The sequence below is a fragment of the Prionailurus bengalensis genome, chromosome B1 (genome assembly GCF_016509475.1).
Source record: "Prionailurus bengalensis isolate Pbe53 chromosome B1, Fcat_Pben_1.1_paternal_pri, whole genome shotgun sequence".
Classification (NCBI taxonomy): domain Eukaryota; kingdom Metazoa; phylum Chordata; class Mammalia; order Carnivora; family Felidae; genus Prionailurus; species Prionailurus bengalensis.
This window is the reverse complement of record NC_057344.1, coordinates 14,981,029-15,002,351: the sequence shown is the minus strand read 5'-3', so window position 1 is coordinate 15,002,351 and position 21,323 is coordinate 14,981,029. Positions and strand designations below refer to the sequence as shown.

At 43.5% G+C, this 21,323-nt stretch overlaps 1 protein-coding gene across 3 annotated transcripts in view; it reads right to left on the bottom strand.

Moving 5' to 3' along the window:
* Window positions 1–5,987: 5,987 nt before the first annotated feature.
* The window catches only part of STOX2 (storkhead box 2), a 117,470-nt gene continuing 102,134 nt past the window's right edge, over window positions 5,988–21,323 (bottom strand). For 2 of the 3 annotated variants that reach the window (XM_043558278.1, XM_043558287.1), the window contains exons 3-4: window positions 18,247–20,512; window positions 5,988–12,516 (exon numbers count right to left, since the gene is read on the bottom strand). In XM_043558278.1, coding sequence (XP_043414213.1) covers window positions 12,321–12,516; window positions 18,247–20,512 — 2,462 coding nt within the window. In that variant the 3' untranslated portion in view covers window positions 5,988–12,320. Of the gene's footprint in view, window positions 12,517–18,023; window positions 18,073–18,246; window positions 20,513–21,323 lie in introns of all 3 variants that reach the window. The other variant, XM_043558294.1, reaches the window with a different exon arrangement.

The window sequence follows — 21,323 nt, the reverse complement described above, 5'->3', positions numbered from 1 at the left end:
AGATGGCAGAAAGGGAAGGAGCAGGAGATTGGGGGAAGAAATGATAAGAAACAGAAAGAAAAACGTGGCTAAGATCAGGAAAAAACTCAAAATCAAGACAGAGGAAATAAATTTTTCGTTAGACTTCTACAGAAAGTTTGCATAAACAATAGCTGTCTTTAGATTGAAGATACGGCTAAAAGGAAACATATTGTGGACGATGGTCATAAATTCTCCCACCGCTTTGTGCAGAAACACAGCCTTAGAGCCACGGAGACACGAGCAGACTACACGCTCACGGAGCAAGGTCTGTCCTTTCACACACACCAGTGGCTTCCTCTGCCCCGCAGATTCAGTGGCTCTTGACCACCTCTCGTAACTCCTCTCCCGTCTTTGCAGGCACCAAGTAGGAACACCACAGCCCTGGGGTCACAGCCCTGGACCGGAGGGGCGGGCTCCCACAGCGTATTCGATCACCAGAAGGGACAAAAGCCGTCCACTCGGCTTTTCATCTCTTCACAGCTTTTTGACATTTCCAAAGCCACACCTTACTTGCTGGTTTTCTTTTGTGAGAGAGAAGACACACAGGCTGAGCACCACAGCCAGCGAGCACGTTTCCAGAAGGCTGCCTAGGTTCAAGGCAGGCCGGAGCAAAGTGCTCAACGTTTCTGAAATCACGCTGGGCGTGTCACGTGGAGCCCACTGCTGGCACAGCCGAGCCTGCTGAAGCTCTCAGAGCTCTTCATGGCCACTGAGGACAAAAATGACCAGAGGAGGTAGCATAAAAGCGGCATAAATTGTTCAGCTGAGGTCATGGTCGTGGGCAGGAGTCTGAGGTCCTGACGTTAAGACAAAAATTGAGAACACACGGTTGGGAATGATGAATGTCGTGCTGTAAGGAAGGGAAAGAAGCCATATTTTGTCAGGGCCTGGGAGTGGAAAGGGGTGTTCAGAGGAGCCCTTGTGAGAGAGAAGGTATTTGATCTGCACCTTGAGATGTGGTTACGATTTAGATATGCAGAGACCGGAAATGGAGAGAAGGAAGCAGGGGCCTACAAACACGTGGCCTGCCACCACTGAGCCAGCACACCACTTTCCCTCCAAGTACTGACCATGTGACACGGGCAGAAATACACATTAAATATTATTAGTATTGGCTTCTTCCCCCCTGCACCTTAAAATTTTTATAACAGTCCCATCAGACCAAATAAGACCGGTAAGTTTGTGATCGTCCCTGTACTGTCACATTAAGTAAGCCACTTACCTAGGCTAAGTGGAGAGAACTTTCCACCTTTTTTTTTTTTTTTACTTCCATGTTCATCATCCACAATTACCTAATCAGTTTTGTAAAATTCAGTGGATGAAGTGCTCTCCATGTATACTGCAGTTGAACAATTGAGTAAATAATGTGTTGGGAGCGAGGTTTCTCACTGCTGGAGTAGGGGGTTACAGATAAGCAGGAGGCTACAGTGATCCAGCTAGTAACGGATTAGAGTTGGATACATCAATAGGAACCCACGTTTAGGTTACCAGAGATACAGATGGTTGCAGATGGAAATATTTCTAGACACCCATACACACAGGTTAGCACACACACTTCTATCTCCTTGCTCTGTCAGCTGAGAGGTCCTGGAAATAATGGTTCCCCCGCAGCAGTGGGAATGCCTACTACTAGATCTTCGTTTCTAATACCATCCAGTAAAAGAAACCAGGGCTCCCCGGAGAGGTGGCTGATTCCAAGTCTGGGGCGGTACATACAGAATAAGCCTAGAGCCTTACGGTGCCAGAAAGTTAGGAAGTGCCAGAAAGTTAGAAAGTTAGGAAACCAAGTAAACGATCAACTGCAATAATGGGGGTATGTCAAATGAGCCCACCGAAACAGCAATCAGTAGCATATGGTGGACACATTTGAGTAATAACATAAAGTAGTAATGGGGTGTAGCCCAAAGTATAAAGTAAATATCCATGCATCCATACTGATGGCAATAGATGACTGAAGAAGTAAATTGGGGAAGAAGAGACAAATCTGTACGGAAGAGTCCCAAGCAATCTATTTAGATACTCTGCCCTCAGAGATGGAGTATTTAAGTCTTTGTTCCTTAAGTGTGAGCTGAGTATACTGACTTTCTTCCCAAGAGTACAGTGTGGAAGCTGAAAAGAATAACTTCGCATTGCAGACACCTGATGAACATCACCTCGAGCGAGGTGATCGATGTTAACGTCAACAGTGATAAGTCACATTGATGGTATTTACTCTCGATCCGGTATGAGGAGACTGGCACTTTCCCTCTGTGACCCCCTCATCCCAATCACACACAACTCCATCCTGACCGTGAGAAAAGCAGAGGACATGCCCGAAGTGAGGGACCTTGTGCAAAATTCCTGATCCACACCCTTCACAACTGTCCAGGTCATCAAAAACAGAAGAAGTCTCAGAAACTCAGACCAGAGGAGACCAAAGACACACAGTGACTACATGTAATGTGGTATCCTGGTTGGGCTCCTGGAGCAGAAAAATGACTGTAGGGACAAACTGAGGGAATCTGAATCAAGTACTGCTTTAGTTAACAATAACATCAGTATCGGTTCATTAATTGCAAGCACTGTACCATATAATGTAAGATGTTAATGGTACGGGACACTGGGTACAGGGTACACAGGAACTCTTTGTATCACTGTCATAGTAATTCTGTAATTCTAAAACTGTTCTAAAATGTTTGCATTAAAAACGCAGTGGAAGTGTTTTGCTCTCAATAGGCTCTTTACAAAATATTCTGGCTGCTGAAATCTTTAGGGAAGTGAAAGCATTAGTAGATCTCCCAATTAATTGGCTAGAGCAAAAGTCAATTGTAAAAGATAATGTCTATCATACCCATTTGCCTGACTTATAAGGCCAGCTGGTAGCCCCTACTCCACCCAATTTGGTCCCTTTTAAAGACTGAAGGAGACATGGGAGGACACTAACTGTAGAAATGGAATCTTCTGTTTCCAAGGCCATTGCTCTATCCCTGGGAATCCCGGTACCTTCTGCATCTGAATACTGATCTCTTGACATTCAACACAGAAGTCTTACAAACTGCTATCAAATAACATAGGAAGGGAAAAAGGAAAAAAACACAAAACCCTGTCATCTCCAATCCGTTTAATATTTGTTAACCTGTCGCATGTCTTGTCAACAGTAACAGACAGCAGGAAGCCACACTGGGCAGGAGAGACCACTGATACCTTCACAATCTAGCTGGATGGCGAGTGGGTATGTTACCTTGATGGAAGATAACTGAGACTGAGGTTTTCCATACTAGAAACCACTGACCTATTATTAATTTTTTTTATATTTATTATTTATTATTGAGACAGAGTAAGACAGAGCATGAGCCTGGGAAGGGCAGACAGAGGAGGAGAAACAGAACCCGAAGCAGGCTCCAGCCTCTGAGCTGTCAGCACAGAGCCCGACGCGGGGCTAGAACCCACCAACTGGGAGATCATGACCTGAGCCGAAGTCGGACGCCCAACCGACTGAGCCACCCAGGTGCCCCTGACCTATTATTAATTTTAAAGAAAGTGATTTTCGGGGGGGGGGGGGGGGTTCCACCCTCCCCAATATAGGGTATAGTAAAGAATGGCAGGTGCTGGCTTGAAGCATAGCTATAAAAATGTTCAAAGATAATTTCCCAAGATAATAAATTCTCAACACACATCATTAAAAGGGAGTCACACAGAAGTCAAACTATATCCTCTTGCATGACATCTTTTTTTTTTCATTGCCATTTATAGACTATAACAATACAGAGATCTTTGGTCTAATGCATTATCATCTATCTATTTATCTATCTATGTATCTATCGATCGATCATCTATCTCTCATCTCCGGAAGTTGCCAGTGATTTAGCAGACCTTTGATGAATCAGCTGGTGGCAGATTTCTATCCAAGTGTTGGAGAACCAAAAGCTTTTAGTGCAAAGGTGCGTGGAAGTGAGGTTGAGGGATGACAGAGGCCTGTGGATCCAAGGAGGGTAGGGCAATATAAATACGAAATTTAAAATACTAGTTATCAGTTGTCACTACATGCAGATTATGTATGTAACATTATATATTATATACTATAATGCATACATCTTGTATCTATAGTATATTTAGTAGATATTATGTAAATATATATAATTAATATATAGCAAAATTCCAAAATAGAAAAATAATTATATACTTTCATATAAATCATTGAGACCAGGAAGGAGTCCAAACATTAGACAAGAAAGCCTAACTACAAACAAGCAAACAAACAAAAACTCTTGGTTAAACATAGAGAAAAGAGTAACAAAGGAAAATAAACCCAAGGAAACAGGAAAGAAAAACAATGCACGGAGCTTCACAACAAAAGAAGAGAAACAGGGAGACATGGAAGAAGATGACCTCGGAGGAACGTGCTGGGTGGAATTGGGGGCTGCCTAAGAAACCATCCAAAGGGTCACCTGGATAGGCCAAGGCTGGTTTGAAGTCCAGCCTTCACTCCCCGTGAGCGACAGACACCAGCCCCAAAGTCCTGGATCTGAGGAGGGAAGAATTTGCTCTTCATTGAACATCAGCAGTTACTGTTCTTTCCTTGTAATTCCACATTAGCATCTCTGACCTGACCTCTCTTATCTAATGCACTGTATCTGCCTCTTGCTCTTGACGTTGCACTTCTAATGCCATTCTTTTAACAAGGTTCACCAGAAAAGCCCGCTCAGCCTATCTGGAGTGCAGGTGCCTTGATTTTTCTTGGAATTGCTGTCTGGTGCTATGTGGCCTCTAAATATTCATCACACACACTTATTCCATGTGTTACATGATTAACTATTTGCTTTACAGGAGAAGTCTGGAGCCACTGGGCCCAAACGGGGGGAATATCATGAAATCCAAGTATCCCCACAGTAGGGATATGATTTCACAGTTAAATAAATTATTAAAGTCAGGTGAATACCTTCTTTTTATGATTCAGTGGCTCTCGATTTCACAGCTGTAACAGGGCAGGAGGCACGTATTGAGTACCCTGCTTGGCTTTTCTTTATGGAGGGAAAAAAAAAATCCCACCACTCTAAACACTTAAAAATAAGTTAAAGCCATACCATTTCCTTTGGAAAGAAAAGATTTTTATGAACTGTGACCATTCTCTCAAAGGAGTCAGAATCCTGCCTTCCATCTTCTGAAGTCACATTTCCTCCATGTGTCTGGTTCACTGGATCGCTCTGAAGGGAACACGCCATCACCTTTATTGTTCCGGTATTGTAAGCTCGTGCTAACTTCGTGCTTGAAGAAGGGGGTGTCTGAATGGAGACAGTTCAAACTATACGCAAACTAAAATAGGACCTGTTCTTCAAAGTGGTCACCTTGGGTTCCCCACACTTACCCAAATGACTCTGTCATCGGAGGTCTGCTTTGGGTAATTGCCTTTACAAGAAAATCAGGCTCAACGTTATAGCTTCCGATTGTTTTTGACTAACACTGCTGTTGCCGGACTTCATCGTTTGCTTGAGGGAGGATTACTTTTGGTTTGAAAAAAAGGGAGTCCTTTCTCCAAGGACAAAGATTTACCACTGTGGACAGTCAAAAGAGTGGTAGATTCTGGAGGAGTTGCAAACTTGTACAAGCGCCTTCCAGGAATATGTGGATAGACGCTGGGTGCTCATGGGGGAGGGGATCAAGTTTATTTGGGGACAGAAGTTGTGATTTGAGGGCCGACAAAACAAACCAACCCCACCGCTTTCGGATTTCACAGAAGACGTAATCCTTTGTGTCTCTAAGCCTAACTCTTAAATTTGAATAGCTGGCCAAAAATGTGTCTTTTTCAACGTTCCTGGAAAAAGATTCTGGTTAGATATTTCTGTGTTCAGTTGTTTTCATCCAAAAGCTCTAATCACTAAGACTGTGCAATAAAAATTTTGCTACGAACTCCTGTTAATTGAGGAGAGCAATAAATTGGTCTCACCTAAAGTATTTTCGCTCAAGTACCAAAAAAATCCACTTAGACATATAACCAAATGTTATTTAATATCTTAAAAAGTAACACAATCCAAAATGGATATTTCACACAACACTACATAAACAACATGAACACAATATTACCATATGGAGGGACTTTCAAATATAGACTTACAAAAATCCCTGTGCTTTTTTTTCCTTTTAAGTTATTATACTAAGCATGACAAGTCAATCATCATTTACAATATGGCACACCGGCACGATAAAAACCATGTTACAAATGTGCTGTCATAAATCAGTAACATTAGGGAAGACATTTCATGAACTGTAATTATTTCATATGAAATACTATACAATATAAACAGAACATCCATCTTGGATGACCTTTACAGCAACCAGAGACCAAGTAATTTAAAGTTTTTTTTTTTTTTTTCAGTGCAAACACATTTTATTCAAGGCAGTCTTGGCTGCAAAACTCCTTTCTAACATACAGTAAATCCCACTTGCACTTCTTAATTCATTTACCCTAATGCAATAGTCACATTCAGTCACTCAGAGAAAGATACCTGCAGAATTATGATCCCTTTAAACTTAATGTTGAAATTTAATTCTCTTCTAGAAAGTAGTATCTATGTCAACTACTCTAAGGACCTTAATTTGTAGCTGTCAATACTTACATGAAGGTGACCCTAGGGCAGCTCTAGTCCTAACCCATCACGTGTGCACCGTACCACACGCTGTCTTGCACTTCCGTTGTGGAAACCGTGGCGGTGTATCGGTATCTAGGAGGGGGACGGGAAGGAGGCAGGGAGGCAGGACCTCCGAGGAAAGGCAGGCAAGAAGCTGCTGAGCGTGGACTTCATGAATTTTCCGTAACTGCAGAGGACTGACACTGGAGGAGTTCTCAGATCTCAAATTTGGTACCTCTTTTTGGTGGGAGCAAGGAACGGGGTGCCAAGGTCAGCCTTCGGACAGGGAGGCGTAGGCACTGTACGTGGACAGGCCAAGCCTCTAGCCTTAACGTTTGCTTCCAGGGTCACTGCTGCCTCACTCGTGAAACTCCCCCTTCCCTCGTTGGCAGGGTGTGTGTGCGTGTGTGCGTATGTGTGTTCACATCTGCAGCCAACAATGAGCAATTAAAGCCCTATAACTGATAATATACAATCATAAGAAAGTTTAGTCCCCCATGAGCCTCGTAGAATTCTCTACCTTGCAAATCAGCAACTGTAAGTCATAGAACAACTGTGAAAACACAGGATTATGTGTTGGAGGAGCAATCACTGGGGGACTCTCTCTCTGGGATGCTGCTAAAAAAGACGCAGAGATTAACTCAATCAGGGACATGCCAATGCCTATTTTCAACACACTGGGAAATTTAATCATGAAAGTTTTCGTATATATAATTTATGAAATGTCTCCTAAATAAAAATCTATGGGAAAATATTAGATGTATCCTTAATACTGTAGAACCTTCTGGGAGAATGACGGAGTGACAGCTGATTGTTTTATCTTACTTGGCAAAGATCAGACTGATCGTAATCTCCTTCCTGCCCGTATTTTATTAACCCAAAGCAAAACAGTGGTTTCCTTGCTTTTGCATTCGTCCTTCCTGTGTCCTGGCTTCCCTGAGCCTAAACACGTGCAGAAGCATGTCTCGAGAACAGAAGAGAAAGAAGAGAATGGGCAGGACAGTACTGGGCGGGGTGGGGGAGGAGGGCGGGGAGGGACAGGAAAAGACGGGATCACTTCTGCTTGGGGTCTGCCGTCGCCTGACAGCATGCTTCCGGCTGGTTCTGTGCCTGGCCCGTGGCAATGGAGAAGGTCCCCAGCAAGGATCTGATATCTTCTAGTTTGAGAAAACACTTAGAACTAGATCAGCTCCCTCGGAAATCCAGATTCTTACAGGTAGGACTCAATACGTTGTACTGAATTTCTGTTGTGCTAAAAGCACTGTGAAGAGTACTTGATAAAGTTCTAAATTACGATTTCTGTTTCAGCACCTTCCACTGCCAGGAGCACATGTTCCTGAAAGATGGTATTTTAGCACAGGAATTAAAGAAGCCCAAGAGGAAACTGTAAACTAGGGTGTATGTCTGGGATCTGCCTCTGACCGCAATGGCATTGGGTGGATTTTGTAAAATTCCAAACACCCTGAACTTTTTGAATGAAAATGGACAAAAGTGTACAGTTGTATTTGTTTCCTTTGACTTTATTAGCACACATCAGAAAAAAACAGCATTGTATTTAGTGATTTCTCATGATGGTCTATCAGTTAGAAAATAGGTCACTGGTAGCTGCCACTGAGTTTCTGGGTAATCTTAAGTCACTCCTTCTGTTTGTCCATTTCAAGTATGGGTGTTACAAACAGGACCTGCTTTGTTAATTGTCAATCTGAATGCTTTGGAAGCACTTTGAGATCCCAAAATGAACGGGCAAAGTCATGATAGTTTGTTGTTGGCTTTTAATCAAGCTCCAAATGCTGCCCATGTTATAAATGGTGAGACTTTTCAAAATAGGTTCACTATTGTATAGTGAGCAAGACGCCTATAATTTAAGTTAAAAACTTTATTTTCAAGTACACTTGGTGGCAATATGTGGTTCGTCCTGGGTAGGGTTTTACAGAGCTGTGCCAACCTAAAAAAAAAAAAAACAAACAAACAAAAAACGCACAATGCTTTGCTTTTCATCAAACAGGGTTTTTTCTTCCCCATGGCGATTGCGATATAATTTAAATTTACATCTTCGAACCACTGGCTGGGCTCTAAGAAAGGGAGACTTGGGAACAGCTGGTGTTCAGATCATCGTTACTTCAGCTTAACTTTCAATTTATGCTTCCTGAACTTGAGCTTCACAACATCAGAGAAGCAGTAATTTGGTATTTTTATCCTGCTTGGTCCCCATTCAGCTCTTCTGTTAGTTTTCTCTATTTGATGGCACCCCCCCTTTTCATATGCTCATTAAGGTCCCCTGAGATGTGCAAAATATAGAAAATGGAATAGAAATTATTTAGCACACGTGGTGAGTACACAGCACTGCTCTTTTAATTAAAATGAAGTTTGGGCTCGATATGGTAGCGTGTGCGTGAAAGCAGCGAGGCCCAAAGTACTTCAAAGCCGGCACGGTCCACATATCTGGTGTGACTTCTACTGAAAACCTAGAATTCAAATCGGATTCTTTCAGGAGTAGAGAGCTGGCTAAATTATGTGTACCAATCGGCTCTTTGCCAGAGAGAACTCTTGGCAGGAATGGGGTGGGTGGGATGGGGTGGGGTGGAAAGACAAGAAATTTCAACTTCGTTTCATTCGTAACAAAATCGAGTGTGCTTTTGTGGGATAGAGAGGAGAGACAGGTTTACATCTGAAAGCGAAATAATGCCGTAAAACAAAACCACGGCCATGAAAAAGTCACGAGCCCACACGGGCAGCCACTGACACACACACAGAACGCCATGGCCGAATGTTTACGAAAGTTTTCAACTTTGCTTTTCTGAACAATACACTTGAACACACTGCTGCCGCTTCATCAAATTTATGGAGGTAGTTCTATGTAAAAATAAAAATTACCATAAAGTAATATGCTGTATCATAATAATACATACGTGTGCAAAATGCCGACAGATGGGTTGACCCTTGAAAGTTGAACGCTACGCAGAGATTCAACCAGATTCAGTTTTGTAAACCTTCCAGCTAAGAAACTCTAAGCGAAGACTGGATAAGCAGCCATGTAACACAAAGCTATCAGTGCAGGGGAGGAAACGGGTGCTGGCAACGTTGGTGCGGGCCGAGCGTTTGGTCACCGAGAAGCTCGCCGTTGACCATCTCGGGTCACATCCGTAACATGCTTCCTGCCGCCTCACTCCTCCCCCAGCCAAGAATCCTGATTAGATTCAGACGGGGATATTTCCACACGGAATGTCTGCTTCCATCGTACGGTCTTTAAAGCCCATCTTTTCTACACTAATGGCTCCAGGTCTAAGGGAGTTTCTGGTTGTTTTTGAAATCATGTACCCCGTAGCATCAGGCTAATGGTATACACGTTTTATTTGAATAACATCTTCTGTAAACCTATTTCTTGTGAACTATTGATAAAGTCATATTTTAAAGCTTCTCTTAAAGGGTAATGCTTTCCTTTCCTGTCCACACAGCATTTGATTATAATAATGGCCATTTTCAGAGGATCAACTAGAGGCTGATGTATTGTTTCAATGGTTACGTTATTTATGAACTGATGGTATGATTCAGCGCTTGAGAGCAGGTTTTTTGGGGGGAAAAAAAACCCAAAACGAATTTAGACAGAAGAATTTAGTATCCGTATGGTATACACCTCCCCAAGGGAATAGACTCTGTGTATAGTCTATTAGATACATTATCATTCCTTCCGGACATATTTAAGCCATGAGACAAATAGTTCATTTCTGGGCAATCAGGGCATGCCTTGGAAGAAATAAGGCATGAGACTCAAAGCCAACTGACCTAAGCATTTTAGTGGCATAGGGGCTTACCAAGAAACGTGCTGACATTTCACTATAGGCATAAAAAAAAGGAATCTAAGCTTGATGAGTCCAGTTTGACTCAATGCAACTTGCAAATATCTGAAAACGCATGAGGGAGTATCCATATGTTTCAAGAATCAGTCCAACTATGTGTAGGACTGCGTTCCTTAAACAGATCCCTAGGGATTGAACCTAATACTGAAGCAGAAATGTGTCACACATTTTTATGCCAATTACTGAAGTCCGAGGCGGAAAGACTTTAGATTTATTTTTGGGTATGTATTTTACGGTCTGTGGCTCCAAACATCACGTGCCACTAAACTAAAACGTTTTGCCAGACTTTACTTGTGTCATATGTAACCCTTCTGCAAATACCTGTTCAGTATCTACCATGGTTCTCAATAAAATGGGGGAACGTGGAAGTGTCTCTTCTCTGTAAAGTGGAAGCCCGGTTATTTGTATTCCTTTGCTGCTTAGAGTCTTCTCCATATTCAACATGATGTTGTAAACCAAAGCAAAACGTTAACAAACCATTCTGAAATAAGTTGGGCCAATAACTATACATCCGCCTAAAAACGCCTCCTGAAATTGGTTACAAAGTATCTGTAAACATCACTCTGGCATAGTTCATGTATGCATAATTGTCATTCTGATAGATTTTTGGGGGGAGTACAAGTTCGGATTATACCATACTTGCAGAATGAGCACATCCTGTGGGTAAGTACATGGGCACATGTATAGTTCTAATCAAAAATTACTTTTTAAAGTTTTCTCTATAGATATCTTTCCAGGAATAAAAGGCCTGAAGTTCAACTCTCCCTAAATTTGCTCTTTCCTATAACCACTAAAAATGATCTCCCATAGCCTAATTTAGGCATTCTATTTAAAACTACATAAAATAGATTAATGTCCTTCCATTAGAAAGAATAACATCCCCAGGCCATACTCTTCATTTGTATCACAAAGAACATTTTGCTTTTAAACAAACTAATTATCGTTATCTATTATAGTAAGATAGGATCATCCTAAGTATCACAAGGAGGAAATTATCTTCCTTAAATATTTGATTAACACCAGTTAAGAGTCCACATTTCCCTCTTCCATCACTCAGTGCTGTGCCCCAGCCAGGCTGGGGATCCCCTTCCTTCGTCCACTTCAGAATCAAAGGCCTATATTCCTGTTTGTGATTACGGAAGGTTAAAAACTCAGACAAGCATCTGTTACACTTAAAAACAAAATCCTGAAAACAGACACTCCCAGAATTTCGATCACGACCCCTTCTGACACACTTCCACGGGCTCCTGCAAAATCATGTCACGAAAACTCACAGTGAGAAATGACTGGTGCATGAACAATTCACACACAAGGGGCTGGGGTCCCTTCTGGTCAGTCTGACCTTGATCTCCCTCAAGGCGGACCCTCGCATTTGACGTTTTGTGGTGGCTTACGCTTTTTTTGTTTTTGTTTTTTGTTTTTGTTTTTGTTTTTGGAAGTGTCAAGGATCAGTTCCGTGGCACCCTCTGACCACAGACTGGGAGCAACACGCATCTGTGGCATTTAAAAATGGAATTGGCAACTTCATGACATTGGAATGCATATCACACTTACAGTGTCTAGACTTTCCTATGTGTGCTCAGTTACAAGTAGTGAAGCAAAAGTATACATATCACCCCTACTACTGCTATTCGGTTGCTACAGAGCCATACATGTGAAAAGCAATACTCCGAAATAAAGATTTTTGTTTTTTGCCCTAGCCTACTCAGCGGCACAGTTTAAGTAAACACAAAAACTGCGGTCGAGATGCTCGTCTTTCCCAAGATGTAAACATCAGTCCCAGTGTCGTAAACTTGGCTGTGTCGGAGGAGCCAGGAGATCTGAGGCAGAACGACAGTCACACACTGGTAACAGAAGCCTGCAAGCAGTTGGAAGGTTTCTGTAATTTCTCAGCTTCGTTCGTCGCGGGGTCCGTACTTGCTCGGAAGCTGAAAGCCGGACCAGCCCCACCGTGCACCGGGCTCAAGGTAACGTTCTGACGACGGTTACTTTCAACAATGCTTGACGTGTTGGAAGCCAGGCTCTCCCGAGTGCTAAAAGAGTAAAAAGGGTTTGTTTTGTTTTGTTTTACACATAAATAATTACCTCTTGAGCCCCAGAGGAAGAGCAAATGATGTAGTTAATGGATTTCCTGTCGGCTCATGATGTCACATATGCCCCATCTCACGCTGATTAGTCACATACGCTCTTTCAGCGTGGGCTCCAGAAGCTTTCACACACGTGTTCTAGTAAACGGCACCCTGAATGACAGCTTTCCACCCAGCTAAACGCATCTTCAATGTTTTCCCCTTCCCTTCCCGTTCAAGGAAACCACTTCCAAATTTGATGTGATGGATGGCTATCACACATTCATCTGAGAAAAGAATCCTCTTAAATACACATACGTAGTGATTTCATTTCAGGCTGGAAATTCATTGAGAAAAGTGCTCTTGAATAAACTCAGTTTTGCCCCTAATGATGCTGTTTTCATTCCCGATTAGCAGATTTTGACTCTGGTTGGACTTCAAGCATGCCATTAGCTAATCTGCCACACTGATGGGAATAAAATTCTTCGTAAAGCACTTGGTACCTCTGTTTCCAATCTTAACACTTTTGTGGAAATACATTATATTTTCAGAAAAGGACTCTTAAAATTTCCCCATTAATTTGTGAAGCTTACATGCCCTCCCCCTGCTTTGGTAGAAATATTTTATTTTTCAGAGTAGAGGTGATTTAAAGGCTTTAGCATTTCTATTTCTCTTTCAGTTTTTCTTTTTTTTTTTTTAATGTTTATTTATTTTTGAGAGAGACAGAGACAGAATGTGAGTGGGTTAGGGGCAGAAAGAGAGGGAGACACAGAATCCAAAGCAGGCTCCAGGCTCTGAGCTGTCAGCACAGAGCTCGACGCGGGGCTCAAACTCACGAGCCGTGAGATCATGACCTGAGCTGAAGTCGGACGTTCAACTGACTGAGCCACCCAGGCGCCCCTCTCTTTCAGTTTTTCTAAGTCAGAAACCTGTGAGTTTGTTTTATTGTTCCAAGAGATTCAGAACATTAGCCTTTTAAATGTGTAGGGCAATAGCATTAGAAATAAGATTACTTAGGGGCGCCTGGGTGGCTCAGTCGGTTGAGCATCCGACTTCGGCTCAGGTCATGATCTCACGGTTTGTGGGTTCGAGCCCCACGTCAGGCTATGTGCTGACAGCTCGGAGCCTGGAGCCTGCTTCGGATTCTGTGTCTCCCTCTCTCTCGGCCCCTCCCCTGTTCATGCTCTGTCTCTGTCTCAAGAATAAAACACCAAAAAAAAAAAAAAAATTACTTGGCCTGATTGGTAGGAACTGAACAGGTTCCAGGTTCAAAGTCCTCAAAATGGTAATAAGAAGCTTAGTTTACAAAGAGATTGAAGACACCACAAGGACGCTCAAAATATCCATCCACCCTACCGGACAGATTCAAAGTTTAGAAAATATTCTCTGAAAGTCGGCCCCCATCCCTGATGTAAGCCTGCTGGAACCAGTCAACAGGTCAAACTACTGAAGTGGACAGCCTCACCACCGCTCTTTCATTCCCATCGGAACGGATAGCAATGCTGTCTGAACCCTATGCAGGTTTTCCCACCATCTGACAGTAGGATGTTCCCATGAAACCTTCCAGAGGCCGAAATGGTTAAAAAGTAGATACACCCGCTTTCCTAATGTTCGCAATGATGCTTCTTCACTTTTACAAAAGGCCCAAGTTAGTACCTGTTTCTGCGATCTGAAAGAAATCTGAAGATTTTTGCTTTCAAAGGAAGAAAGCCGTTAATGAGTAGGGTCTCTCGTCAAAGCCAAGGGCTGTGAACGCAAACTTTGGGAAGGCAGGGCCTGCCTATACTTTGGCAGTAGTTCCTAGAGAATGGACTATTTCATCCTAACCCCTTGTGGCCTTGAGTTTGCTTCTCATCCGGGAGCCAGGTAAACAGGTAACTGTTTAAAAGGAAGTTTGTTCACTGACCACCACAAAGACAACTGGACTTTTCTTGACTGCAAAGTGCACGCCCAGAAGGTTAATGTGTTCACAGAAGTAAATCAAGTTCTTTCATTGTGCTCACAGTAGATCTGAGCATACCTAAAGAATACCCCGAAACATCAGCACTAAAGGGATGGAAAGTGCTAGACTCACCTACTTACCTGCCTTACACCCTCCCTAAGAAAAGTCATCCGTGGCTTGCTAGCACCACAGCTGAGGCACGGGGTGAGGCGGAGGAAGGAAAAAGGGCAATCAACATGGAGAACCCCAAAGATTTCCTGCCCTGTTCCTTCAGTTTCATTCTTAAATCATGATAGCAACCTTTTATAGTATTTGATCTCCTCATCTCTAAAATGGGGAGAGTTATGGGATTCACCTACTCACAGGGTGATTGTGAAGAAATACGCATCAAGGAACCTGTACATTAAAAAGCTAGATACATATTATTTCGGTGTACATCTGGCATCTAATGAATTAAGTAGCTCCGATGACTTGGTTTCAGAATCCATACATGACTAAATGACATCTTTCCTAGGGCAAAATGCACTTTAAAGTCCAAAGGACCTTAAACCAACTTAAACTTTTTCAACCAGCTTTTAAGGCATGCCAGACACCATAAACACACATCACTGCAAGAGATCATCTAAGTTGGGAGCTGTAGGTGCTCCGAGATGCCTCTGGCCACGTTTGGCCTGAGTCATTAATAGTGATAAATGTATATAGTACTCCAGTTTCCCCAAAGGATATATTTCATTATTGCCGTAATAATGAGTAGGGTGAGCGGCATTCATAATGAGGGTTCTGGGCATGATCCTGAGAAAGCTGACGGAGGTAGAGCGTCAACAGCAAAAATATTCCTCACACTTAAAAGTTCTTACTTTCTTGAAAAAGAAAGCTATAGTGGAGTGCCACCTTCAAAATAAGATTTCAGGATTTGATAAGCAGAAGAGGTGAACCAAGACGCTGGTTGCTCAGTGCCCGAGCTGAGCGTGCCTCCGCTGGCCTGGCGCTCCGACAGGCACGTGCTCCCGCAGTACACAAAGCAGACACCTCCCGGGAAGCTATGCTACCTCTGATTTTCACACTGTGTTTTCAAGCAGTTTTTGGCCTCAGATTTGGAGTAGCAGGCCTCCGAGGTCAAGATTTTTCATGTTCAATATTAGATCTCCCAGCACAGTTGAAGCTTCTACCTTCCCTCCCCAATCCCCCCTTTTCAAAACCCTTTAGTCCCCAACGAAAGGGACTAAAGAATTTTGGAAATGTGGCTGAACATGACTTGTGAGCCAGCACTGAAAGCTGGGAGTGTGGACATCACCTTGCTTGGTCTTTTTTTTGTTTGTTTGTTATTGTTGTTGGATCTTAGTTGCTCAGTGAATTAAGTACTGGAAGATTCGAATAAATGGCCCACTTAAGACTTCTGTATCTCACGGCAGTGGAGAGGTATCAGTCTGATAATGCTCTGTGGCTAAAATACTCATGCCATAGAATAAAACTCCCTATAACTCAACCATTCTCCTTCACAGACCTTCTTCATGCATCAGAAAACAACGTAATCAATTGAGGTGTACAGAAAATACAGTTTAAAAACAGGTATAGTAAGTTTTGACATAACTTCTAACCAAAGGATATTAAAATACGAAAGGGGCAAAATTAGGAATTGCTCTGTAGATTATCTAACCGCGGGAAATTTATGGGCGGTCTGCATATTCCAGTAGAGAAAATCTCCCTCATAGTAGTGGACAGACACATCCCTAAATGTGAGAAGGCTGTCTCCTCAGAGAGATCTTACCTCCTACCAGGACAAAGCGTTTAACCTTAAGTATGTTATTAAAGAAATGAAAATAAAGCCTATGTCAAGAAATAATCCCATTCATAAATTCTATATTCTGCATTTCAAATTTAGAGATAAAGCAATACATTCTATGGCGAGACTGGTTCAACGATTTCGTGAATATATGCGTTTATCTGCCCCCAAGCCAAAAACCTTCCTTTCACTATTATGTAGTGGGAGATTTTTGAGTTAGAACCCATTAAGCTATTCTCAGTATCTTCTTAGCAATGATCTCTAGAGCACCACAGCCTTCCCTCTGTGGAGGTGCAGGGGCCAAGCGGCACTGTGCAAGGTTGAAAGCTGGTGTTCAAAGCATTGGTCAGGTAGTGTCTATATGGGTAAGAAACAGTCGAACATAAGGTACAGGCAAAATAAACCACACCTTCCATAAGCAATGGTCTTGAACATCTACCATCAACTACAAACCTTCAATGTGCCTCTCCTGCACCCACTATTAGAAACTCAAGAGGAAAAAAAAGAGCAGAAGACAGAAATAGAAAGAAAAGGATATATACATTTGATTTGATTTGGGACTTAAAAAATATTTAGCAGCAGTCGTATTTTAGAAAAGTCATTAATAGGTAGACCAGTGGTTTTCACACTGAGTGCCATGGCCCCCTGAGGTCAGTTAGGGCTCCTAGAGGGACAGGCAGAGGAGATGTGGGGCTCCTGGCCTCACACCCTCTTCCACCAGAGCACCGTCTCTGTGGTTTGTTTAGACATTAGACTTCCACACACGTGTTAACTTGGAAAAAAAGGTTACATGGCAAAAATCATCATCATCATAATCAAGAACTAGCCCTTTAAGGAATAATAAAGGTCTAATATGGGACAGACAGATTAACGATTCCCAATTTGGATTTGGGAATGCTCCGTCCCCAAATTATCCAGAGTAAAGAGAAATCATAACAGAACTACATTTAATTCTTAATAATTAAAATAATATATGAAGCATATAATCGTATCTGGGTACTTGTTAAAATTCTAAAATATACTGTAGAATCTTGGGAATCACAACTCATGAGAAATGTCAACCTCTCAGTAGTATTTCTGCATCTCAGAGTCACCAATCTGGAGTAGAATTTAGAAGAATTGGGTCCCCAGTCGCCCTTTGAGGAGAAGGAAGAGTTAAGGAGAAAAAAAAAGGAAGTTGCACAGACGCTCTTTGGCTTTCTTATCCCCTGAACCACTTTAAGTGCTCTCGACGTGCCAGTCAGGCATTACATGCTCTCTGCTGTTAACCCTTTGCTGAATTACCAGCTATAATCAGAGTGCCTAAATGGGTTGTGTCAATTCTGCAGGAGGAGACATAAAAGTGTGGGCACACGTTTTGATCTAATGGAGCAAGGGCCCCTCATCTTCCTGTGAGAGACACAAGATTCCATTTCTCTGTGGATCTGAAATGTATGAGCAAAGGGGGGAAAGGGGGCGCAGAGAGTCAGGACTGCAGTGGCAGCAAGCATCTGGATGCCCCAAGGGGTTGAGATCTGTCATTCCCATTAGAGGGACCCCTGTCTTTGAGTCAATTAATTTATATCCAACCCCCAACTGACTACTGACCACTCATTCTACCCAAAAAGTTATTATTTTTGAGGACCTAAAAAAACAAACAAACTTCTTTTACCAGCATGGGGGCAATATACACATAGAAGAAAAATACTGGAAAATGTTGGTCCTAGTTAGATTGGCCTGATGCAAGTTTGAGGGAGGGAGCCAACCCACCAGTCCAGATTGGTGATCTCTACAGCTGCAGAAACATTTGTTTCAATTCCTGAAAAAGAAGTCAGAAACAGGTTGTTAACAATACAGCTCACACAACCCTTAACCCGCATTCACAGAATTAAAACTGTGAAATCAAAAAACGTTTCAAGTTATTTGCATAAAGCCCCAGGCCCTGGTAGGTGTATGTGTGTGTGTGCCCGTGTGCAGAGATGCCTCTCCCTACCGTGGGGAGTTGAATCCACTGTCCACAGTGATGCTGCTGCTGTCCATGCTGTCGAGGCGTGCCGAATGCGTGGCTCTCTGGTTGCTGCTGCTGTCGGTTTCTTTTGGGGCAAGGAGGGTGAGGTTCTTCTCAAATTTCCTCTGTAAGTCTCTTTCCTTCTCCCTCTCAAGGAGCCACTGCATGGTGCCTACATCATCTCTGTTTTTTTCCTCCTCTGTGTTTTTGTTTGCCCCTTCCTCAGAGTCGTCGTCATCAGAGACATTGTAATAGTCAAAAGAGGCTTCCTGGTTCCCCCCGGACTCCTGCTGACGCTGGGAACCAGGGATGGCTGGTGCCACCGAGGTCCCCAGGGACGGCTCCAGTTTCTCGCATCGGCCTGGCAGTGTGTCGGCAGGTGTCTTCGGGAGAGATTTGAGGAGGGACAGGCTCGATTTGTGATAGCTGTTTACAGACAAGGTGCTGTGAAGAGGTTTGAACAGTGTGTCTTTGCTGAATATCTCTTTCCTCTTGTCCAGGCTGCTGGGCTCGGCGCTGTGGTGCTGGACGAGGCGTCCATTGGCGATCCCTTCTGCCACTGCGCCCGAAACAGCTGGGCCCCCACCTGGCCCTTTTGGTGACTCCTCCTTGTGCCCCACAGGCTCCCTGGAAGAATGTGGGGCCTGCCTATCAGACAGAGGCAGCTTTTTCACCCCTTCCGCCAGAGTCAGAGTGTCATGATCCTCTTTATTCTTTCCCAGAGGTGATGGTGCCGTGAGGACCGTCTCACTGGAGGTGTTGCACTGGAAATAGTCATCTGTAGCTGTTTTTGTTGGACAAGAGTTGAGTTCCCCATAGGATGGCAAACTCTCAGGTGGTTTTCCTGGCTCCAAGAGGCTACAAGCACTGGAAGGCTCCTTGCTGCCACTGACTATTTCTGGAATACACACCTCTTTATAGCTCGTGGATGACACATGAGCCCTTTGATGGCCAATTGCTTGTGCGGGCCTTAACGTACTGTCGTCAATGTAGGACTGGCTGGGGGTTTGGTCGTCTTGGCTACAGCCTTCAGCCAGGTCTTCAGGGGTCCCTAGAGAAGAAGCACCCAGAGGGCCCTTTGAGTTATCCATCGATCTGGATCTCTCCTTGGCTTTGTTGGATCTCTCATTCCTGGACCTTCGGTCCTGGGTATGGCTGTGGCTTCGGTGCACTTTTGAGTGGGAGCTTCCCCTGGAAGGTTCAGGAAAAGGCATCTCAGTTCTCCTTTTGGCCAATTCCCCAGACACATCCCATTCTGGTGTCATGGGGAAATGAGACTCAATCACGTTCGTGTTACTATGCATGATGAAGTTATCTCCTTTGTGTTCAATGATGAAGCAGCCCTCCCTGGGTGCCCTGGTAAGAGGATCACAAAAGTCATACTCTCTGTCACCTGGGATATCCAGATGAGAACCGTCTGAAGGGTCTCCTTTAGACACTCGTGTCTTGCTGTGGGACCGAGACTTCCCGTGGGACTTTCGATGAGTCCTACTCTTTTTACTTCTTCCGCTGTGATGGGCAGAGGACCCAGCTTTACTCCGATGTGCTTTCTCTTCTTCAAGTTTCTTCATCAGTGCAGTGTGTCTCATGACATTTTCCACGGTCAAGTCCGGGTTAATACGCCTAATGATTTCCATTTCCACCTCCCTAGGGATAGTGGTTGGCGTGTCTTCATCTCGCAGGGGCCACTCCTCGGGAGGAAACTGGGCAGAAAAATTGGCTAGCTGTTTGGTCTTATCTTTTTTAAAACTTAGCCGGAATAACTTGAGCCCAAATTTTTTGGACTGCTTTTCGCTATCTTTCGGTTTTGAGAGAGTTTCTGTCTTATACGAAAAGTTGACAGTACTTTTGCTCTTGTCAGTGGGTGGCACCTGGCAGAGTGAAGGAGGGCAATAGGGGTCTTTGCAGTCCTTGGCAGGTTTCCTCTGCAGAGTCGAGGCGTGCATGCTATGCACGTCTTCTCGGCAGCAGTGGCAAGAGTCGCAGTGGTTTCTGGGCAATGTTCTTTCCCTGACGCAGCCTGAGGCAGAGGGCGTTATGGTTCCGGGTTGCGGAGAGGTACACTGAGACCTGTCAGGTATCCTCTCATCCAAATGGTACCATTTACTGTTAGTTCTTATGAGAGAAGGAGTAATGAAGTAAGTCTGCGGGGTCACGATGAAATAGCCATCCGGAGTTGGGTAGATCTTCCTCTCCCGCACCAGCGTGTTGAGCGTGTGCCGTAGAATCTCTTGGCTTGGGGTGGGAACACCTAAAACCAAAGGAACACACTCATGAGAATGTAGAGGGAACTTGTTGTTGGTTCCCAATTTTTCAGGATCTGCTATGGACTGAATGTATCCCCCCAAACACTCACATGTGCAAATCCTAATCTCTGGTGCGAGGATGGGGCCCTCGAGATGTGCCCTCGTAAGAAGAGGAAGAGACAAACCACTCCCCCTCCCTCTACCATGCGAGGATATGGCCGGTTTCACGCCAGGAAGAGGGCCCTCACCAGACACCAAATCTGCAGGTGCCTTGATCTCAGAGCTCCCAGATTCCAGGATCGTGAGAAAGAAATGTTTGGTGCTTAAGCCACCAGTTTATGGGAATTTTTTACAGCAGCCCAAACTAAGACAAAATCGTATGAATTTTGCCAAGCTTCAACGTATCATCCACATGGCAAGCCAGCAGGATTCAAAGGCGTTCGGGAAGAGAGACAGAAGTTAGGGGCAGTGAGATTGCTACGGTTGTCACAAGGTCTTTCCTGAAGCGAGCCATGAAAAGGCAGAGTATTTTTAAAGGATGGAAAAATGAAAAATGTTTTACATGATATAATATATGTTTACAGAAAAGCCTTTCTCACTACAAAAAAAACCTAAGGAAACTGGGTTGAAATAGCTATCTTGATCATCAAAAACCAATAGAACATATACAGAGGCCACCATACATACTTGAAGCTACTCCATACACTCACTTTTCAAGATTAAGCTTACTTAATAAACTTAACTTTGTAAGTTACCTAAAAGGGCAATCAGACTCGACCATTGTTCAAGATGTACCCTCCAGGTCTGAAATCATTA